Genomic DNA, 16811 nt, shown 5'->3' on the forward strand with positions numbered 1-16811 from the left:
AGCTTTGAGATGTCTCTATCAAACCCTGAGAAATATCTGTCACCATTACCTTTTCTTCCTGATGAGCCTAAACCAAAATGTACAAGTGAAGAACTCTCTTCTGCCAATAAATATGAGAGGGATGTCATATCCACCTATGCTTCTTGCAGTCGACATTATCAACAAGAGCGGCACTCACATTCTCGACAGGTAGGCTACTCAACTCACTTCAAAACAGTTATACATCCTGACAAATTTTGGGCTATGTTATGAATGGATTTGGTTAAAGAAATATACACTGATGAGCAGAAGGGTAACAATGTTTTCAACTTGTGACTTTCAGGGTGAATTCACACGATGTAACGCCTCGCTGATTCTTGCATGATAACTCGTGTAAGGATCAGTACTGCAAAACAGAATCCCATTCACTTCAATGGGTTCCGTTTAGCGCACGTAACACATTGAAATCAATGGGAGGCTTTTTAACCCATTGATTTTAATGTGTTACGCGTGTTAAACGGACCCAATTGAAGTCAATGGGATTCTGTTTTGCAGTGCTGATCCGTACACGAGTTATACAAGAATCAGCGAGGCGTTACATTGTGTGAATGCACCCTCAGGCTCCATATCTCAGCATCCACTACAACTTCAAACGTGAGACTACCATCATTTTATAGACAATCACCTTCAAGAGACGCTCCCCTATATTATCCTCCTCTTTGATTGACCAGGGCCTTTATGACGTCTGGCGTTGCCAACATGGCGGGGAGCGAGATTATAGTTATTTCTCCTCATCATCCTCCTCCTATTCCCGTATTGACTTTTTTCTTACTGATAAGATTGGGCTGATGCAGGCAGAATCTACTGATATTGGGTTGATCACCTGGTCTGATCATGCTCCGGTGTCCCTCTCCTTACATGAGAAATTCTCCACTGCTATGCCTTCCCAATGGCGCTTGAATGAGTATATCCTAGATCATCCCTCCTATGGTGAACACCTCCGTGAAGCCCTGAAGGAATATTTTTCCCTCAATTCCCCCTCCGTGTCAGATCCTCATGTGCTCTGGAATGCCCATAAGGCTTATATGCAAGGGATGCTTATTCAGGCCTGCGCGAGAGCAAAAAAAGAACGGTCTAAAGACATAGATGCTACACTTCATTCCCTATCCTCCCTCTCCGCAATTAATAAGCTTAATCCCACCCCTACTGTCTCTGCGGAGATTAGACAATGTCAACTCCGATTGCAGGGCCTTCTGGCTTGCCAACAGGACTTAGCTTTTAAGCGTTTTCAATGTCAGGCCTACGTGCATAACAGTAGGGCTAGTGCCTTTTTAGCCAAAAAAATCAAACAGTCACGCCCCAAATCCCGTATTGCCTACCTTGTGGATGACTTGGGTACTAAAGTAATTGACCCCCGCCTCATTGCAGAGCAGTTTCGCTTATATTACAAGTCTCTATACAATCTTAGGGATGATCCCCAGACATACCAGCCATCCAAGGAGGAAATAGATAGATTCTTAGACTCTGTGGCCCTGCCCCGCCTTTCCCCTGCGCAATCTGTCTCCCTGGCCTCTCCTATCACCTTATTTGAGGTTACGGAAGCTATAGCCTCGCTGGAGCCACTAAAGTCTCCTGGCCCTGACGGCTTCTCAGGGATCTATTACAAGAAATACGCAGATATTTTATCCCCTCATCTTTTAGCTGTGTACAGGAAGGCGGCGGAGGAGCAATGCTTCCCGGAGGAAATGTTGTCGGCCACTATAGTGACCATCCCTAAACCTGGCAAATCTCCCACTGTCCCGGCTAATTTTAGACCCATTTCCCTTCTGAACACAGATATCAAATTGTACGCTAAAATCCTTGCTGAGCGGTTGCTTCTCCTTCTCCCCCAGTTAGTTAGCCCTGACCAGGTAGGTTTTGTATTTGGAAGGCAGGCTCCAGACGGCACACGGAGGTTCATAGACCTTATTCAAAAAGCCGAAAGGGATGGTACGCCTTCTTTGCTTCTGGCTTTGGATGCTGAGAAGGCTTTTGATAGGGTCCACTGGGATTACTTAGATAGCCTTTTGGATAGGTTTGGTATGGGGCCCGTCTTTAAATCTGCTATTCTAGCTCTATACTCCCACCCGTCGGCTCGTGTGCTCTCATCGGGCTTCTTGTCTGAGCCCTTTCGGATCTCGAATGGTACTCGCCAGGGTTGCCCTCTTTCCCCTATTATCTTTGCGTTGGTGATGGAGCCCCTGGCGGAGTCCATTCGGATGGCGGAAAATATTGAGGGTATTACTGTGGGCCGCCAGCAACATAAAATTGGCCTATATGCTGATGATGTTATACTGGCCCTGACTTCCCCCGGTCCCTCCTTGAGTGCTGCTACGGACGTCCTAGGGAGATTTAGTAAAGTTTCTTATTATAAAGTAAATTCCTCTAAGTCACAGATCTTGCCTGTTGTCATCTCTCCCTCGTTGAGACGGGATCTTAGTATTCAATTCCCCTACCAATGGAATGATTCCCGCATAGCTTACCTTGGCATCTCCCTGACGGCCCCTAGTTCTGATCTGTTCTCTGCCAATTATATCCCCCTTCTGACTAAGATTACTTCTCTCCTTACCTCCTTCTCACAACCGATGTTGTCTTGGGCTAGCAGAATCGCCATTGTCAAAATGATGGTGTTACCTCTAATTATGTATATGTTTCGCACAGTTGCCCTCCCCCTCCCTGACTCATATTTTACTAAACTACAGTCTATTCTATCCAAATATATATGGGAGGGTAAGAGGTCCAGGGTTCGACTTAAAGTGATGACGCGTCCTTGGTCTCATGGGGGTGCGGGTGTCCCAGATGTTAGGAAATATTATATGGCATCTATCCTTGATCAACTCAAGGTTGGGTGGGATGAGACTTCTAAATGGCGCTGGGCCGAGATTGAGGAAAGCCTTCTGGATGCCCCGCTTATGAGTATTTTACGTCCTAAAGATCTGAACCTCCCCATCACTTCCTCTCCCTTGCTGATTATTAGGGCCTCAGTGTCTGCTTGGCGTTACTTTCTGTCGTATACCTCCAAGGAAGACCTGGTTCCTTTGTCGAAGTTACCCTTATTATATTTGACCTCTTTTCTTCCTCAACTGCGACTCCGTGGGTGGGTCTCTAGGGGTCTCTATAAAGTGGCCCATTTGTACTCTGATGACGGGTTTAAGTCGTTCTCTATGTTACAGGAAGAGTTCCATCTCCCTAAAACGGACTTCTTTAAATATTTACAGTTGCGTCATTTTTTTCAATCCTACGAGCCCTCTAGATTGACCTTTCCTAGACTAGCCTTAAAGCTGTGGAATAGGTCCTCGCCTGTTAGAGGTGGGTTGTCTGTGTTTTATGGCTTTTTCTCGGTTCCCCCGGAGCCGGTCAAGCCTCTTCACCTGCTCCGTTGGGAAGCGGATCTTGCCAGAACCATCCCTCTGACGGACTGGTATGCCGCAGCTGGGTTTGTTAAACATGTATCTAGGGGGGCGTCTCATTGGGAAACGGCCTTGAAAATTATGCTGCGGTGGTATAGGACCCCAACCCAAATGGCGCACATCGATTCTTCCTGTACAAGACTCTGCTGGAGGGGATGCGGCCAAGTAGGTTCCTTCTTGCATTTGTGGTGGGACTGCCCTCCGGTCCGAGCCTTCTGGATAGCTGTATTTCATTTCATATCCACCATAGCCGGTTTTGATATCAGTCCTTCTCCTGGTCTTGCCCTATGCTTCTTAGATGTTGGTAGTTTTCCCTCAGAGATGCAGGTCGTTCTGGGACAGATTGTGCTCGCAGCTCGGGCCATGATCGCTCGTCAGTGGAAGTCCGCTCTTTGTTTAACCGTAGCTGAATTATTCCACCATGTGGACTTAGCATGCACCTTGGAACGTCTGTTGTCCAATAAAAATCACACTTACGCCAAATTTCGTTCCCAGTGGTCCCTTTGGATCTCATATGTGGAGTCTAATAAGGCAGCTCTTTCTCTTCGGCCTCAGGCTGCTCCCATGGGGACCCCTTGATCACTACCTATTTACTGTTCCGTTACCCCAGGTGGCTTTATTTTCTTTTTGGCTGTACCTTGTGTTTCTCCAGTATTGTGTTCAGGTATGTTGTTTATGTTGTTTATGTTATTGTTTGGTTTTCTCGTTCTCTTTCGTCTCTATCCCGTCTTTCCTATTCTTTCTTTTCACTATTCCTTTCCTGTACCTCTCTAGCTACGTTCCCTTCTTTGTTCTCTTTCAGAGCTTCTACCTCTCTTCGTCTTGCTTTGCGGATCTTTTCCTCCTTTTTGACCTCTCGTAGATTTGGTGTCTTAGTAGCGTTTGTATATTTGGTCCTTTGGTCTTTGTTTATTTGGTCATGTTTGTGTCATCCCTGTATTTGGGTTGCAATTCGAAGTTCCAACTTGTAATTCTTGCTCTACTGATTGGACCTCTGCCGGTTTTTCTTATGTTTGTAATTGTTTTTCTTTTATATTGTAAAAGTTTTCTTCTTTTCAATAAAAATCATATTTAAAATAAAATATAGACAATCACCTTGGCTATCTCATGCTTAAAATTGGCTTGCAACTATTTATGATATGATTAGTTATACAAGTTTTTTTTATCATATAGCTCCATTGTTACTGTTTTTCTCCTGGTGGTAGAAAAATCTTTTTCTTCTTGTATACTACAATTGACAACTTCTCACATTCCCTAAAAGCTCAGTGTGTTATTCCGAAGCAATAGGTCACTAGTTCAAATCGAGGATCAGCCATTAAGAAAATGCCACAAGAAATGACAAACCGCATCATCCAACTCATGGATAGCGGTCTCTCGGTCAAGAAAATTGCCAAACTGCATCATGTGTGTGCCATGATTAGAATGTGAAATGAAGTGTATCCATCCATTCAAAAAGCAAGAGGTGGACGTCCAGGCAAAATATTGGAGTCACCAAGTTGGCTCATCGTCTATCAGTTCTGGCTCGAAAAACACGTAAGTGGATGTGTTTCATATATTTTGTAATAATGAAATCACAGACGTCCATGCAAGCACTGTGTGACACGCGAAAGAAGAGTCTGGAATAGTGGCCAGAATAAAGAGAAACAAGTCTTGACTTCAGTATCTTCATGAGAAGCGTTGGCTCAAGTTTGGAAAAAAAAATACAAAAAGTGGACAGTAGTAGATTGGAAACGGGTGATTTGGAGTGATAAGACGAAAATCGATAGACTGGGTTCTGATGAGTGCTCATGGGTCTGAAAGGAAAAAGGAGGCTAATGCATTGAGAAACTGAAGGAGTAGCGCCATAACGGCTGCCACAGGGCAGAGCAGGTAACAGGCCCTATTTACTTACCAATCCTACTTCCTGCTCATGGCCACCTCCACTTCCTCTTTTGCCCTCCAGGAGGCCCAGTGTGTCTCATATCATTCGAGTACTATGGGTATGAAAAGGATGACATAGTGCTCCAGCAGGACAACAACCTGAAGCATATTTTGAGATTAGTGAAGAAATGGCTCAGTGACAATGAAGTAGAGGTGCTGGATTGGCCCCCACAGTCCTCAGACCTCAACCCAACCAAACACTTCTGGGCAGAGTTGAAGAAAAATTTGTTTTCGTACTAAAGTCACTCGACCAGTATATACCAATATTGAGATCATGTAGAAGAGACCTGGGATCAGATTTTGGTCGAGACATGCTTGAATCTGCTTGAAAGGATGCCCAAAAGGATTCAGGCAGTATTGAAAGCCAAAAGTGGATTTACAATATTAATATAATTACACAGAGTTTTTTGCAGACAAATTTTTACACGGAATCCACCTCAAAATCTGCCTGCAAAAAAGGCTCCCATTGACTTCAATGGGAGCCGCTCGCTTTTTTTTCCCACTAGCGATTTTTTTTTCAGCTAGTGGGAAAAAGAAGTGACATGCCCTATCTTGCCGCGGATTCCGCGGTTCAAACTCACTCCTAATTAGGCCCATTCGTTCGGGCCTAATCAGGAGCGGGATGCCGCGACACTGCATCGGCATACCGTTGCAGCCAGCCATGTGGAGAATTCACACAGCGGAAAAGGTTTCTGCTGTGTGAACATACCCTTAGATTTTTAGGAGGAAAACAGTAACAATGCAGATACATGACAAGAATCTGCATAACTAGGGGCAACATGGTGGTTCAGTGGTTAGCACTGCAGCCTTGCAGCATTGGAGTCCTGGGTTTGAATTCTGCCTGGAAAAACATCTGCAAGGAGTCTGTATGTTCTCCCTGTGTTTGCATGGATTTCCTCCCATTCTACAAAGACATACAGATAGGAGAAAAAAAATGTACATTGTGATCCCTATATGGGGCTCACAATCTACATAAAAAGAAAAAAAAAAAGTATCTGCATAACTAATCATAAATAGTTTCAAGTCAAATTTATGTATGAGATAGCCAAGATGATTGTCTATAGAATGATGGCAGTCTCACATTTGAAGCTGTAGTGAATGGTCAAATATGAAGCATGAAAGTCAAAAGTTCAACACATTGTTACGCTTTTGCTCACCAGTAGATATAGTGCAAGGGAATTCAACACTGCCAGGGCCAACTTATGGAAAAAATTAACACAACCGTGGAAATTGCTAAGAGCAAGTGACACTTCTTTGTGTATCAGTGTCTGTGAGGAGGAATGGATAGTATAAATGCTTGGTCCCAAAATGCCCCAAGGAGCAAATTCTTCTAATCATTCTTAGAGCGGTCTGTCTGTTGCCTTATGGTGCCAGCATTAGAAATTTCTCTGAGGGGAAATATTATGACACAATTTTTACTTTAATTGTAAAAGTCACACAGAAGTTCAGTAGGACTCCATAACAAGCTGTAGGCATAGCTCTCTGTACCACATGAACGTATACACAATCTCTTTTTAGGGAGCGTTCACACTACCGTCGGTGTCCGACAGCTAGTGTCCGCTGATAATGTTCGTTCAAAACCCGACATGTAGGTTTTTTCTGTCCGCTTGAAAAGTCGGACATCTTTGGGAACGGACAGTTAAGGACAGACACGGACAATAAAAAAACGCACCCGATCTCCATTTATATCAATGCAAAATGTCACGGACACAGCTAGTGTCCGATACTAATGTCCGCACATGATTTTGCACGGACATTAGCAGCAGACACTAGCTGTCGGACACCAACGGTAGTGTGAATGCTCCCTTAGTGCTGCATTCATGCATAGAAGTCTATAGGCAGATATAAAATAGAAAAAGCCCTTTCTCTCAGAGTGTAGAATGAAACTTTAATAATTAATCACATCTAATTGGAGTCTCCTAATCACTATCTACAAGACAATGTGAATACACCTGGCCAATACATTACTCACATGTAGATGATTGATGACATGGATAGAAAGACCAACTGGACTTATCACATTGTAGCAATTCTTTTTTTAAACACCTTATTGGTCTTCGTCAATTTATTTTACCATTTAATTTTAACTCCTTCTCAAACTAATCTTTTGATCTAGTTTTGATGATTTTGCAAACACTATGATTTTCCAGCTTGCACTCTCATGTAGCATTCTGGTGGCATATATTATTGTATTTATTTTTGTATTTATATTTTTGGATAGTCTTCTCAATGGCCACAGCCATACTATGTGCTAAGGCCATGTATAGCTGTCAGTATAGTTCCTACAGGACTTTACTCTGAACCTGTAGATAATGCATGGGCCACCATTTTGTGCCTTCTTGTATTCTCTCTTTTAAAAGGTTGTCCAACTCCTTTTTATTCCTCAAGCTAGCTCATCCATAACAGATTATTTGGGGTACAATAACCAGAGCTCCCTCTGATCAGCTGTTTGAAGAGGCAGCAGTGCTCGTACTAGTGAAGTGAATGGGACAAAGCTGCAATTACATTGCATGGCCACTATGAAACAGATAGTGTAATTGTAAACAACTAAGAGGGTCACAAAACTGCTGGAGTCCATTCAAAGGGCTGATCAGTGGTGGTCCTGGGTGCTAGATCCTCATTGAGTTACTATTCATGACCTATCCTGAGGAATTGGACAGACCCTTTAAATGTATAGAAGATAATTCCTACATAATATAGCATACATTGCAGAACAAAACTACACCTTTCTGTGCCTCCATATAAAGGGATAGGCGCACCAAGGGAAGGTATGGATCTACAGCACTATCCATCACAAGTCTGCATACATGAGGCCTTAGTTAGCGTCATGTTTCGTTCTTCAAGTCTTTTTATTTGTTTTCTACTGAAAATGCTGTGGTGGTTATTGGGTTCTTTACAGTTGATCCAATTGTGAGTTACCCTTCAGGGAATAGCTCAATAAATGAATTAATAGCAAACAGAAATGCCTATTATGGCTGATGTCTTTTCCATATGACTCTGAACTTGTGAACTTTTGTTTTTCAAGCAGTAGAACCATACTATAGACTCAAAATTGTCAGTAAAAAATTTGTCTTTAGGAAATATTTAAAGGGGATTTAGATAGTCACCGCTGTAATTCACGCTATAGACATTTGGGAAGATTATTTGATTTGCACCAGTTTTATGATGCATTAGTTAGAAAAATGTAGCACACACCATATTTGCACTATTATTTGTGACCTTTCACTCCTTTCATCACTTCTTAAAAGTGGTGAGAAAAGTAAGTGGGGTTTAGCAGGAGGGGTGAGGCTCCACGTTGCGGAAACGCAGCTTCTTCTTGAAGATCTTATGTGTTTTTTTTTGAGACAGCCAAAATTGGCTACTGAATGAATGGGAAATATATAAGAAGCTTCTTCTACTTCTACCTTCTGCTTAATCCACTCCAGGCCTTGGCTCAAAAAAAAAAAAACGCAACAAAATCTGCAACAAAAAAAATCTGCATTTCCGCAACGTGAGGCCTTAGCCTTCGGGTCCATTCACACGGAGGAAAATGGTGAGGAATTTGGTGTGGAATTTCAGTGCTGAAAAATGGAGGCTAGAAAAAAAGGAACCCATTGAAGTCAATTGAGGCTTTTTTTCAGCGCAGAAATTCCACACCAAATTCCTCACCATTTTCCTCTGTGTGAATGGACCCTTAAAGTGTTACATATGTACACCTGCATTCAGATTAATAATTATACCTACAGAAAAGCTGGTGTTTTCTGTAAAGGTATAATAGGGGCAGAAAGGATGCAGAAAAAAAAAATCTGCGGACTTTCTGTGAAAAATCACAATGCATTTTGGCCACGGTCTTTTCCGCTGCGTTTTATGGCTGCAACTCGCTACGTGGGGCCTTTGCCTCAAACATTGTTTCTCCTTGTGAATCAGTGTTGCTGCTGAGATACCACTACCTATATGTGGGGTTGACATGCTAGGCTCTGGTGACAAACTCACTTTAAGAGGCATACACAGCCTGTCTTATAAAAGACCAGTCTTAATAATTCACTACAGTATGTAACAAATGACAGGTATACTACATGAAAGCACACAGTGAATTCAAGCTTTCAAATCCCAAAATATTCAAAAATAAATTCAAAGCTTTATTAGATCACAAGAAATACAAAATGGCCATCACAGCTTAAAAACATCTAAAAACATTAATATACAAGGTGGAGTACAGATTTGCATATTTTTTACCCAGAATCCCTAGCGGAGCAGGAATGACTTGTAAGTCCCTGTACTGCCTATGTAGGCACACACTCTCCCTGATGTATATGATTATCCCCTGACCCTGGTCTATAATCTCTCACTCTGCCAAATCAGTATCCCTACGCTATGCTGAGGAGGCCCAAAAGGCCGAAACAGCGCTGTCCATAGCTGGGAATCTGTTCCTTTTGGAATAGAAATACTAATTTGACAATTAAATCCGCATCATGATAGTAGACTTATTATGCATGCATGATGTTAAGGATGCTGCCCTCTAGAGGGCGGCATACAGAGTGCACTGTTCTCCTAATTACATCCTGGAGAATAGATTTGCATGTTTTTTACCCGGAATCCCTAGCGGAGCAGGAATGACTTGTAAGTCTCCGTACTGCCTATGTAGGCACACACTCTCCCTGATGTGTACAATTATCCCCTAACTCAATTGTGACATGGTTCACACCAATAGATGACCAACACCTCATCCAACTTGGGTACAATTCAGACCACCACCTCACATTCTAATGTTTTTATGTTTTTTGATGTTTAGGTTGTGATGGCCATAAGAGTTTCACAATTCTTGTGATTTAATAACTCTTTGAAATTATTTTTTAAAATTCTTGTGTGGTTTTGATAGGAATTACATGTTGAGAAAAAAATTAAGGTTGAGAAAAAAAATGTGTTGTATATAAATAGCATATAAAATGTATGGTTGTATTTAATAACAACATGTTTGCTTTTTTTTTTTTTTTTTTTTTAGAGATCACAACCATCAAACAGTACAAGCTCTATATGTAATAAAGGCGACTCACATTCTAAGCTCTGGTCGCAGAATGGACATACAGATACAAGGATATCTAAGCAGTTGCATGATAGCACAAGGTAGAGCAGTACAAAATAATGCTTTGTGTCTAACTTATGATGGTTTATGGCTTATTCGACTTTGTCAGTTAGAAGATGCATGTTAGAAGAGTATAAGTATACACTTATCTAGGAATGCATATCTAGGAATGCATGCCAGAAGTGGTGGCAAAGATAAACAGGGGAGCTCTATGAAGTCTTGTCTACATCGAAAGTGTGATCACTTTGCTGGAATATTTGTTGGTATTGTTCCTACGCTTTGAGATGTGACAGTATTCCACATCTATAGGTTCCCTTAGGGCAGGTTCACACCTGCGCCAGGTCTCCGCTTTCAGGCTTCCGTCTTCTGCCTGAGAAACTGGACAGGAGACGGAAACCGGCTGTGAGTTTTCAAATCCATTCATTTGAATGGGTTTGCAAAGTGTCTGCCTGTGAGCGTCTTCTGCTTTTCTATATATTTCCCATCCCATTTGTAGCCACTCCTGGCTTTAGCCCAGAAAAATCTGCAACATAAAAAGCAGCTTTGCCATAACATAGGGCCTTATCCTAAGGGTTCCTGTACACGGGATGGCGCAGCCACGGAAATGGCATACAATTACTGCTAATTGCTGAACGTCACCTATACTTGCTATGTGAAGCAATAACAAGTACAGATGCAGCCTGGCAATTAGATCTAATCACATGCGATTAAAGGGGTATTCCCATCTCTAGGATCCTATCTATACTGCTAGCTTATTGAACAGTTTTCCTAAATATACTGCTGCTTTGTTTTCCTGCTATGTGAAATTATTCCTCCCATTGTTTACACAGCATTTCCAAAGAGCTGGAGACCTGTGTGATAAGACAGGACAAGTGATGTCACTCACTGCTCTCACTGTTATCTACAACTCTGCTGGGGATGACAAAAAGTTCAGCTATTTGCACTTTGCTGATAAAGCCCTGTCTATGTAAACACACAGATAACACAGAGTTGTTCTCCACAAGCATGTACATATTATTTGATCTACATTTATATTAGATTTGTAGTTGTCATAATAGTAATCATAATAGATAATAATCATCATAATGGATTCTAGTAATCATAACTTTATCGGGTCCTGTTCAACAAGCAAGGTGGCTTTGACTGTTTGATAAGGAATACAGGAAGTGAGAAGAGACAGCAGGCAAAGCTGCTGAAACAGGAAATGGGAAAACCCCTTTAATGCAGTTGTCTGCACCTTGTACACAGGCATCTTAAGAAAATCCGGTATTGTATTCATGATGGCATTCCTAACTTCAGATACATTTCAGGTGATGATGAAGGAAGGAATTAAGTTATGGTTGATCTTTAGCTATGATAATGGCATTATCTATCTATCTAAAAAATACTAAAATAGGTGACACTTCAATGAAGAAATGAAAAAAATGGGTTTTATTTTCCCAAAAACATATTTGTATTTGGGGAAATAAAAATCAATTTGTTTCACTACTTCATTGAAGTGCCACCTATTTTTGTAACTTTATACTGGACCAGCACATATCCTTGGGCTGCCACCATGCTGGTGCTGTCTTGGTTTGTTACCTATCTATATCGCAAGTGCTGGTAATTATATGGATCACATTTTAAAAAAGGTTATAAGCAGGGCAAAACACCCCTGCAAATATCCACTTCATATAAGAATACTTCTGAGCATTTTCATTCTCATTTTGTAGACCTCACAATGCAGATTACTTTATGCAGGAAGCCAAACGAATGAAGCATAAAGCAGATGCCATGGTAAGTACACTTTCCTCCCAGATACAGTATGCTAAATTAATTTTGTCCTGGTATTTTATGGGCATGAAGTTATCATCAGCACAAACCACCAAACATAATTATAAAACCTATTACAAGCATGACTGGCTTTGTTAAATTATGGAATGCTTGTATCATTGAGTGTTTTTGTCAAACAATTACTTTGAAAATAAGTGATTATACAGTCTGTGTAAGAAAGTATCTACAGCTATAGGCATATTATGTAGTTAGAGAGGGATCGGGTGAAATTCAATAGATTTTTTTAAGATCACTTTTATTGTCCTTAACTTTTTTAGTTCCATATAATTTGTCATCCTATACATGTACACTGAAAAACTGCAAACTTTTCTATGTGAATAGAAAAGGTGTCTGTCACTAAGACCAAACCTACAAATTAAGTCATCCAAGACCATACTAAAACCATAGTTTAGGGAGCCTTCACACAGAGTATACACTCCGCTCATTCTGAACGTAAAACTCGTTCAGAATGAGCGCGTAAAAAACAGCTCCCATTGATTTCTATGGGAGCTGGCATACGTGCGCTCCGAATTGAAATTAATGGGAGGCTTTTTTCCCTATTGCTTTCAATGTGAAAATTTGTGTGTTTGGATGTTTGTGTGTTTGTTCCTCAATCACACAAAAAAGGCTAAATGGATTTGAATGAAATTTGGCACACAGATAGTTTGTAACTTCACTTAAAACAGCAAAATAGGACTTGGGCCTGCTTACTGCGCATGCCAGAAATTTCAATTCCCTACCACCGAGAATACAGACGCTGCAGGCGGTAATTCGCAGGGAGGAGGATGAGGACTTATAGAGCACAAGCAACAGAGGTGGGCGTGAGGAAGGTATGACGCTGGGTGCATGGAGGGACTCATTAGCATATCCGTTTTACTGGTAAATCATAAAAACGGGGGATCTTTTCTAAAACGATTAGCAGCACCTGAATAGCCTTTTCAAAGGCTATTCAGGCATATGTTTATCTAGAATTGCCAAAATCTAATGATGCCCAGTGGCATAACTAGGAATGGCAGGGCCCCGTGGCGAACTTTTGACATGGGCCCCCCCAACCAACACAGACGACCTCGACCGACCCCCCTCCTCCGCTTTCCTGCGCGCTCTGTTATGTCCCTTAGTGGCCCCTGCACACAGTATTATGACCCTTAGTCGCCCCTGCACACACTATTATGCCCCTTAGTGTCCCCTGCACACACTATTATGCCCCTTAGTGGCCCCTGCACACAGTACAATGTCCCTTAGTGGCCCATGCACACAGTATTATGTCCCTTAGTGACCCCTGCACACAGTATTATGTCCCTTAGTGGCCCCTGCACCCAGTATTATGTCCCATAGTCGCCCCTGCACACACTATTATGCCCCTTAGTGGCCCCTGCACACACTATTATGCCCCTTAGTGGCCCCTGCACACACTATTATGCCCCTTAGTGGCCCCTGCACACAGTACAATGTCCCTTAGTGGCCCATGCACACAGTATTATGTCCCTTAGTGACCCCTGCACACAGTATTATGTCCCTTAGTGGCCCCTGCACCCAGTATTATGTCCCATAGTCGCCCCTGCACACACTATTATGCCCCTTAGTGGCCCCTGCACACACTATTATGCCCCTTAGTGGCCCCTGCACACAGTACAATGTCCCTTAGTGGCCCATGCACACAGTATTATGTCCCTTAGTGACCCCTGCACACAGTATTATGTCCCTTAGTGGCCCCTGCACCCAGTATTATGTCCCATAGTCGCCCCTGCACACACTATTATGTCCCACTGTGGACACCCATAAGCAATTATTCTACTCTGGGGTCTTTTCAGACCCCAGAGTATAATAATCGGAGACCCGGGGGAATAAAAACATAAAAAACTACTGTTTCTTACCTGTCCCCCGGCTCCTACGCTGTCAGCCTCCGCTGTTGGCCTCCGCTGCCGTCCTTCTTCAATGATGTCGGACGTCACATGACCCAGGACGCAGGCCAGGTATATGTGACGTCAGAGACGTCAGACAACTAGGAAGGAAGCCCAGCCAGGATCGGTAAGTAAATAGGGCCCGTAACGGCCTATTAAAAAAAAAAAAAAACACAGCGGGCCCTGTGGCAGCTGCCTATGCTGCTATGCCGGTAGTTAGGCCACTGATAGAGCCCCTTTAAGACAGAGCACCAGTCTTAATAAATTACCTTTATTTTTTAATTTCCCAGTAAACAGACAGGAATACAGAAAAAAAAAAGGGGATGAAAGGGGAAACGAAGAAGAAAGAATGAAAGAATTTGTTTCAGGGGGGATACAAATAAGGATAAACACCAACATACTCTGCTGATTTTAAAAGGGTTATCTGGTTTCTAACATTGAAGACTGATCCATAGGATAGGCTATCAACATTAGCTCTTCGGGTTTTGACACCTGGGACCCTCTTCAGATCACCTGCACGGAGACAGTGCAGCTTGCGGTATTGTTTACATAGCGCGAGCCATCTGTTCACTCACTGTACAAACTGTAGCGGCAAGTGTGGATACTGCAGCATTGATTTTTTGAAGTCTATGGGGCGAGTGAGCAGCACGGCATGCGGTATGTAAACAGTAATAAAAAGTTAGAAAACTTATGAGTCTGAGTACTTATTAGATTGTAACGTTGTTAGATTCATCAAGGTTGTTGAAGTGTTATTATTACTTCTTTGTTGGTAGTTTTACTATTTATTTCTTAGCTTATGTTTCAGAATGGTTTTAAAACAGGACATGTAAAGCAGGTTTGGATTAAAGCACCTTTCTAAACCCTACACCAGGGGTCCTCAAACTTTTTAAACAGTGGGCCAGTTCACTGTCCCTCAGACCATTGGAAGGCCGAAATATAGTTTAAAGGGATTCTACCATTAAAATCACATTATTTCTCGATAACACGTAGGAATAGCCTTAAGAAAGGCTATTCTTCTCCTACCTTTAGATGTCTTTCTTAAGGCTATTCCTATGTGTTATTGAGAAAAAATGGAGATGAATGCAACCGTGGGATGGAGGGGGACAATCAATTTTCAATCTCAGGGGGCGTTCACACTTGTGTGTCTGGTATATGCATTCCGTCGGGTTTCCATCTTCAGTCCCAGCGAAACTGGACAGGGGGCGGAAAACCGGCAGTCACCTTTAAAACCCATTCAATTGAATGGGTTTGTAAAGGTGACCACCAGTGTCCGCCTGTGGCCTGTCCGTGGGGAAACCGTTTTTTTTTTAGCCAGACACAAAGTCAGACATGCAGGTCTTTGTGTCCGGCTTAAAAAACAAACAAACATTCAATTGAATGGGTTTTAACCCCTTAAGGACCCGGCCATTTTTTGGTTTCGCATTTTCGTTTTTCCCTCCTCACATTTCAAGAGCCATAACTTTTTCATTTTTCAGTTCACAGAGTCACATGATGGCTTATTGTTTGCGGGACAAATTGTACTTTGTAATGGCATCATTCAATATGCTGTGCAATGTACTGGGAAGCTGGAAAAAAATTCAGAATGAGGTGCAATTGGAGAAAAAATGCATTTGCGCCATTTTCTTATGGGTTTAATTTTTACAGCGTTCACTGTTTGGTACAAGTGACATGTTACCTGTGTTCTACGTGTCAGTACGAACGCGGTGATACCAAATTTATATAGTATTTGAAATGTTTTGATACTTTTAAAAAAATGATAAACTTTGCAAAATAGAAAAAAAAATTTGTGTCATCATGTTCTAACACCTGTAACTTTTTCATATTTCCATGTATGGAGCTGGTTGTGGTGTCTTTTTATGCGGGACAAGATGACGTTTCTATTGATACCATTTGGGGAAAGATCTGATGGTTTGATCACTTTTTATTCAATTTTTTATAGGAGGAAAAGTGTTGAAAAAAACGCTTTTTGGCGTTTTTTATTTTTTTTGCCGCTACGCCGTTCGCAGTACGGGATAAATGTTTTAATATTCTAATAGTTCGGGCATTTTGGAGCGCAGGGATACCTAATATGTTTATGTTTAATGTTCTTTAATTACTTTTATAGCTAATCTAGGGAAAGGGGGTGATTTGAACTTTTATATTTTTTTTATTTTTTTAATACTTTTAAAAACTTTTTTTTTTCTTCTGTTACATTTATGATCAGACCCCTTAGGTACCTTGAAACCTAGGGGGTCTGATCGCTCATACTATTCACTGCAATACTACAGTATTGCAGTGAATAGGAAAATCGCAGCACTTGTATTAGACGATGCCTCTGATGCCTCTGGCATCGTCTAATAGATCTCGGGCAGAGACAAGCCTGGAAGCCTTCAATAGGCTTCCGGCTGTCATAGCAACCGATCACCGCCCTCATGTGACGTTCAGGAGGGCGGCGATCGGCGAAACATGGCGGTGCCGGCGCCGTTTACACACTGCGGTCACGTTTGACCGCAGTGTGTAAAGGGTTAACAGCAGCGATTGGCTCGGGCACCGACCGCTGCTGTTATTGGCAGGTCCTGGCTGTATGATACAGCCGGCATCTGCCGTGTATGGAGCGAGCTCAGCGTGTGAGCTCGCTCCATACATCCCCATGCGACCCATGACGTACAGTTACGTCAAGGGTCGCTAAGGGGTTAAAGGTGACTGCCA

At 42.2% G+C, this 16811-nt stretch overlaps 1 protein-coding gene across 2 annotated transcripts in view; it reads left to right on the plus strand.

Annotated features, from left to right (window-relative positions):
* AFF3 (ALF transcription elongation factor 3) overlaps positions 1–16811 on the plus strand; it is a 249554-nt gene that overhangs the window by 218098 nt on the left and 14645 nt on the right. For both annotated transcript variants that reach the window (XM_075265104.1, XM_075265105.1), the window contains exons 11-13: positions 3–189; positions 10330–10451; positions 12123–12186. In XM_075265104.1, coding sequence (XP_075121205.1) covers positions 3–189; positions 10330–10451; positions 12123–12186 — 373 coding nt within the window. The remainder of the gene's footprint in view (positions 1–2; positions 190–10329; positions 10452–12122; positions 12187–16811) is intronic.

This window comes from Leptodactylus fuscus, chromosome 2 (genome assembly GCF_031893055.1).
Source record: "Leptodactylus fuscus isolate aLepFus1 chromosome 2, aLepFus1.hap2, whole genome shotgun sequence".
Classification (NCBI taxonomy): Eukaryota; Metazoa; Chordata; class Amphibia; order Anura; family Leptodactylidae; genus Leptodactylus; species Leptodactylus fuscus.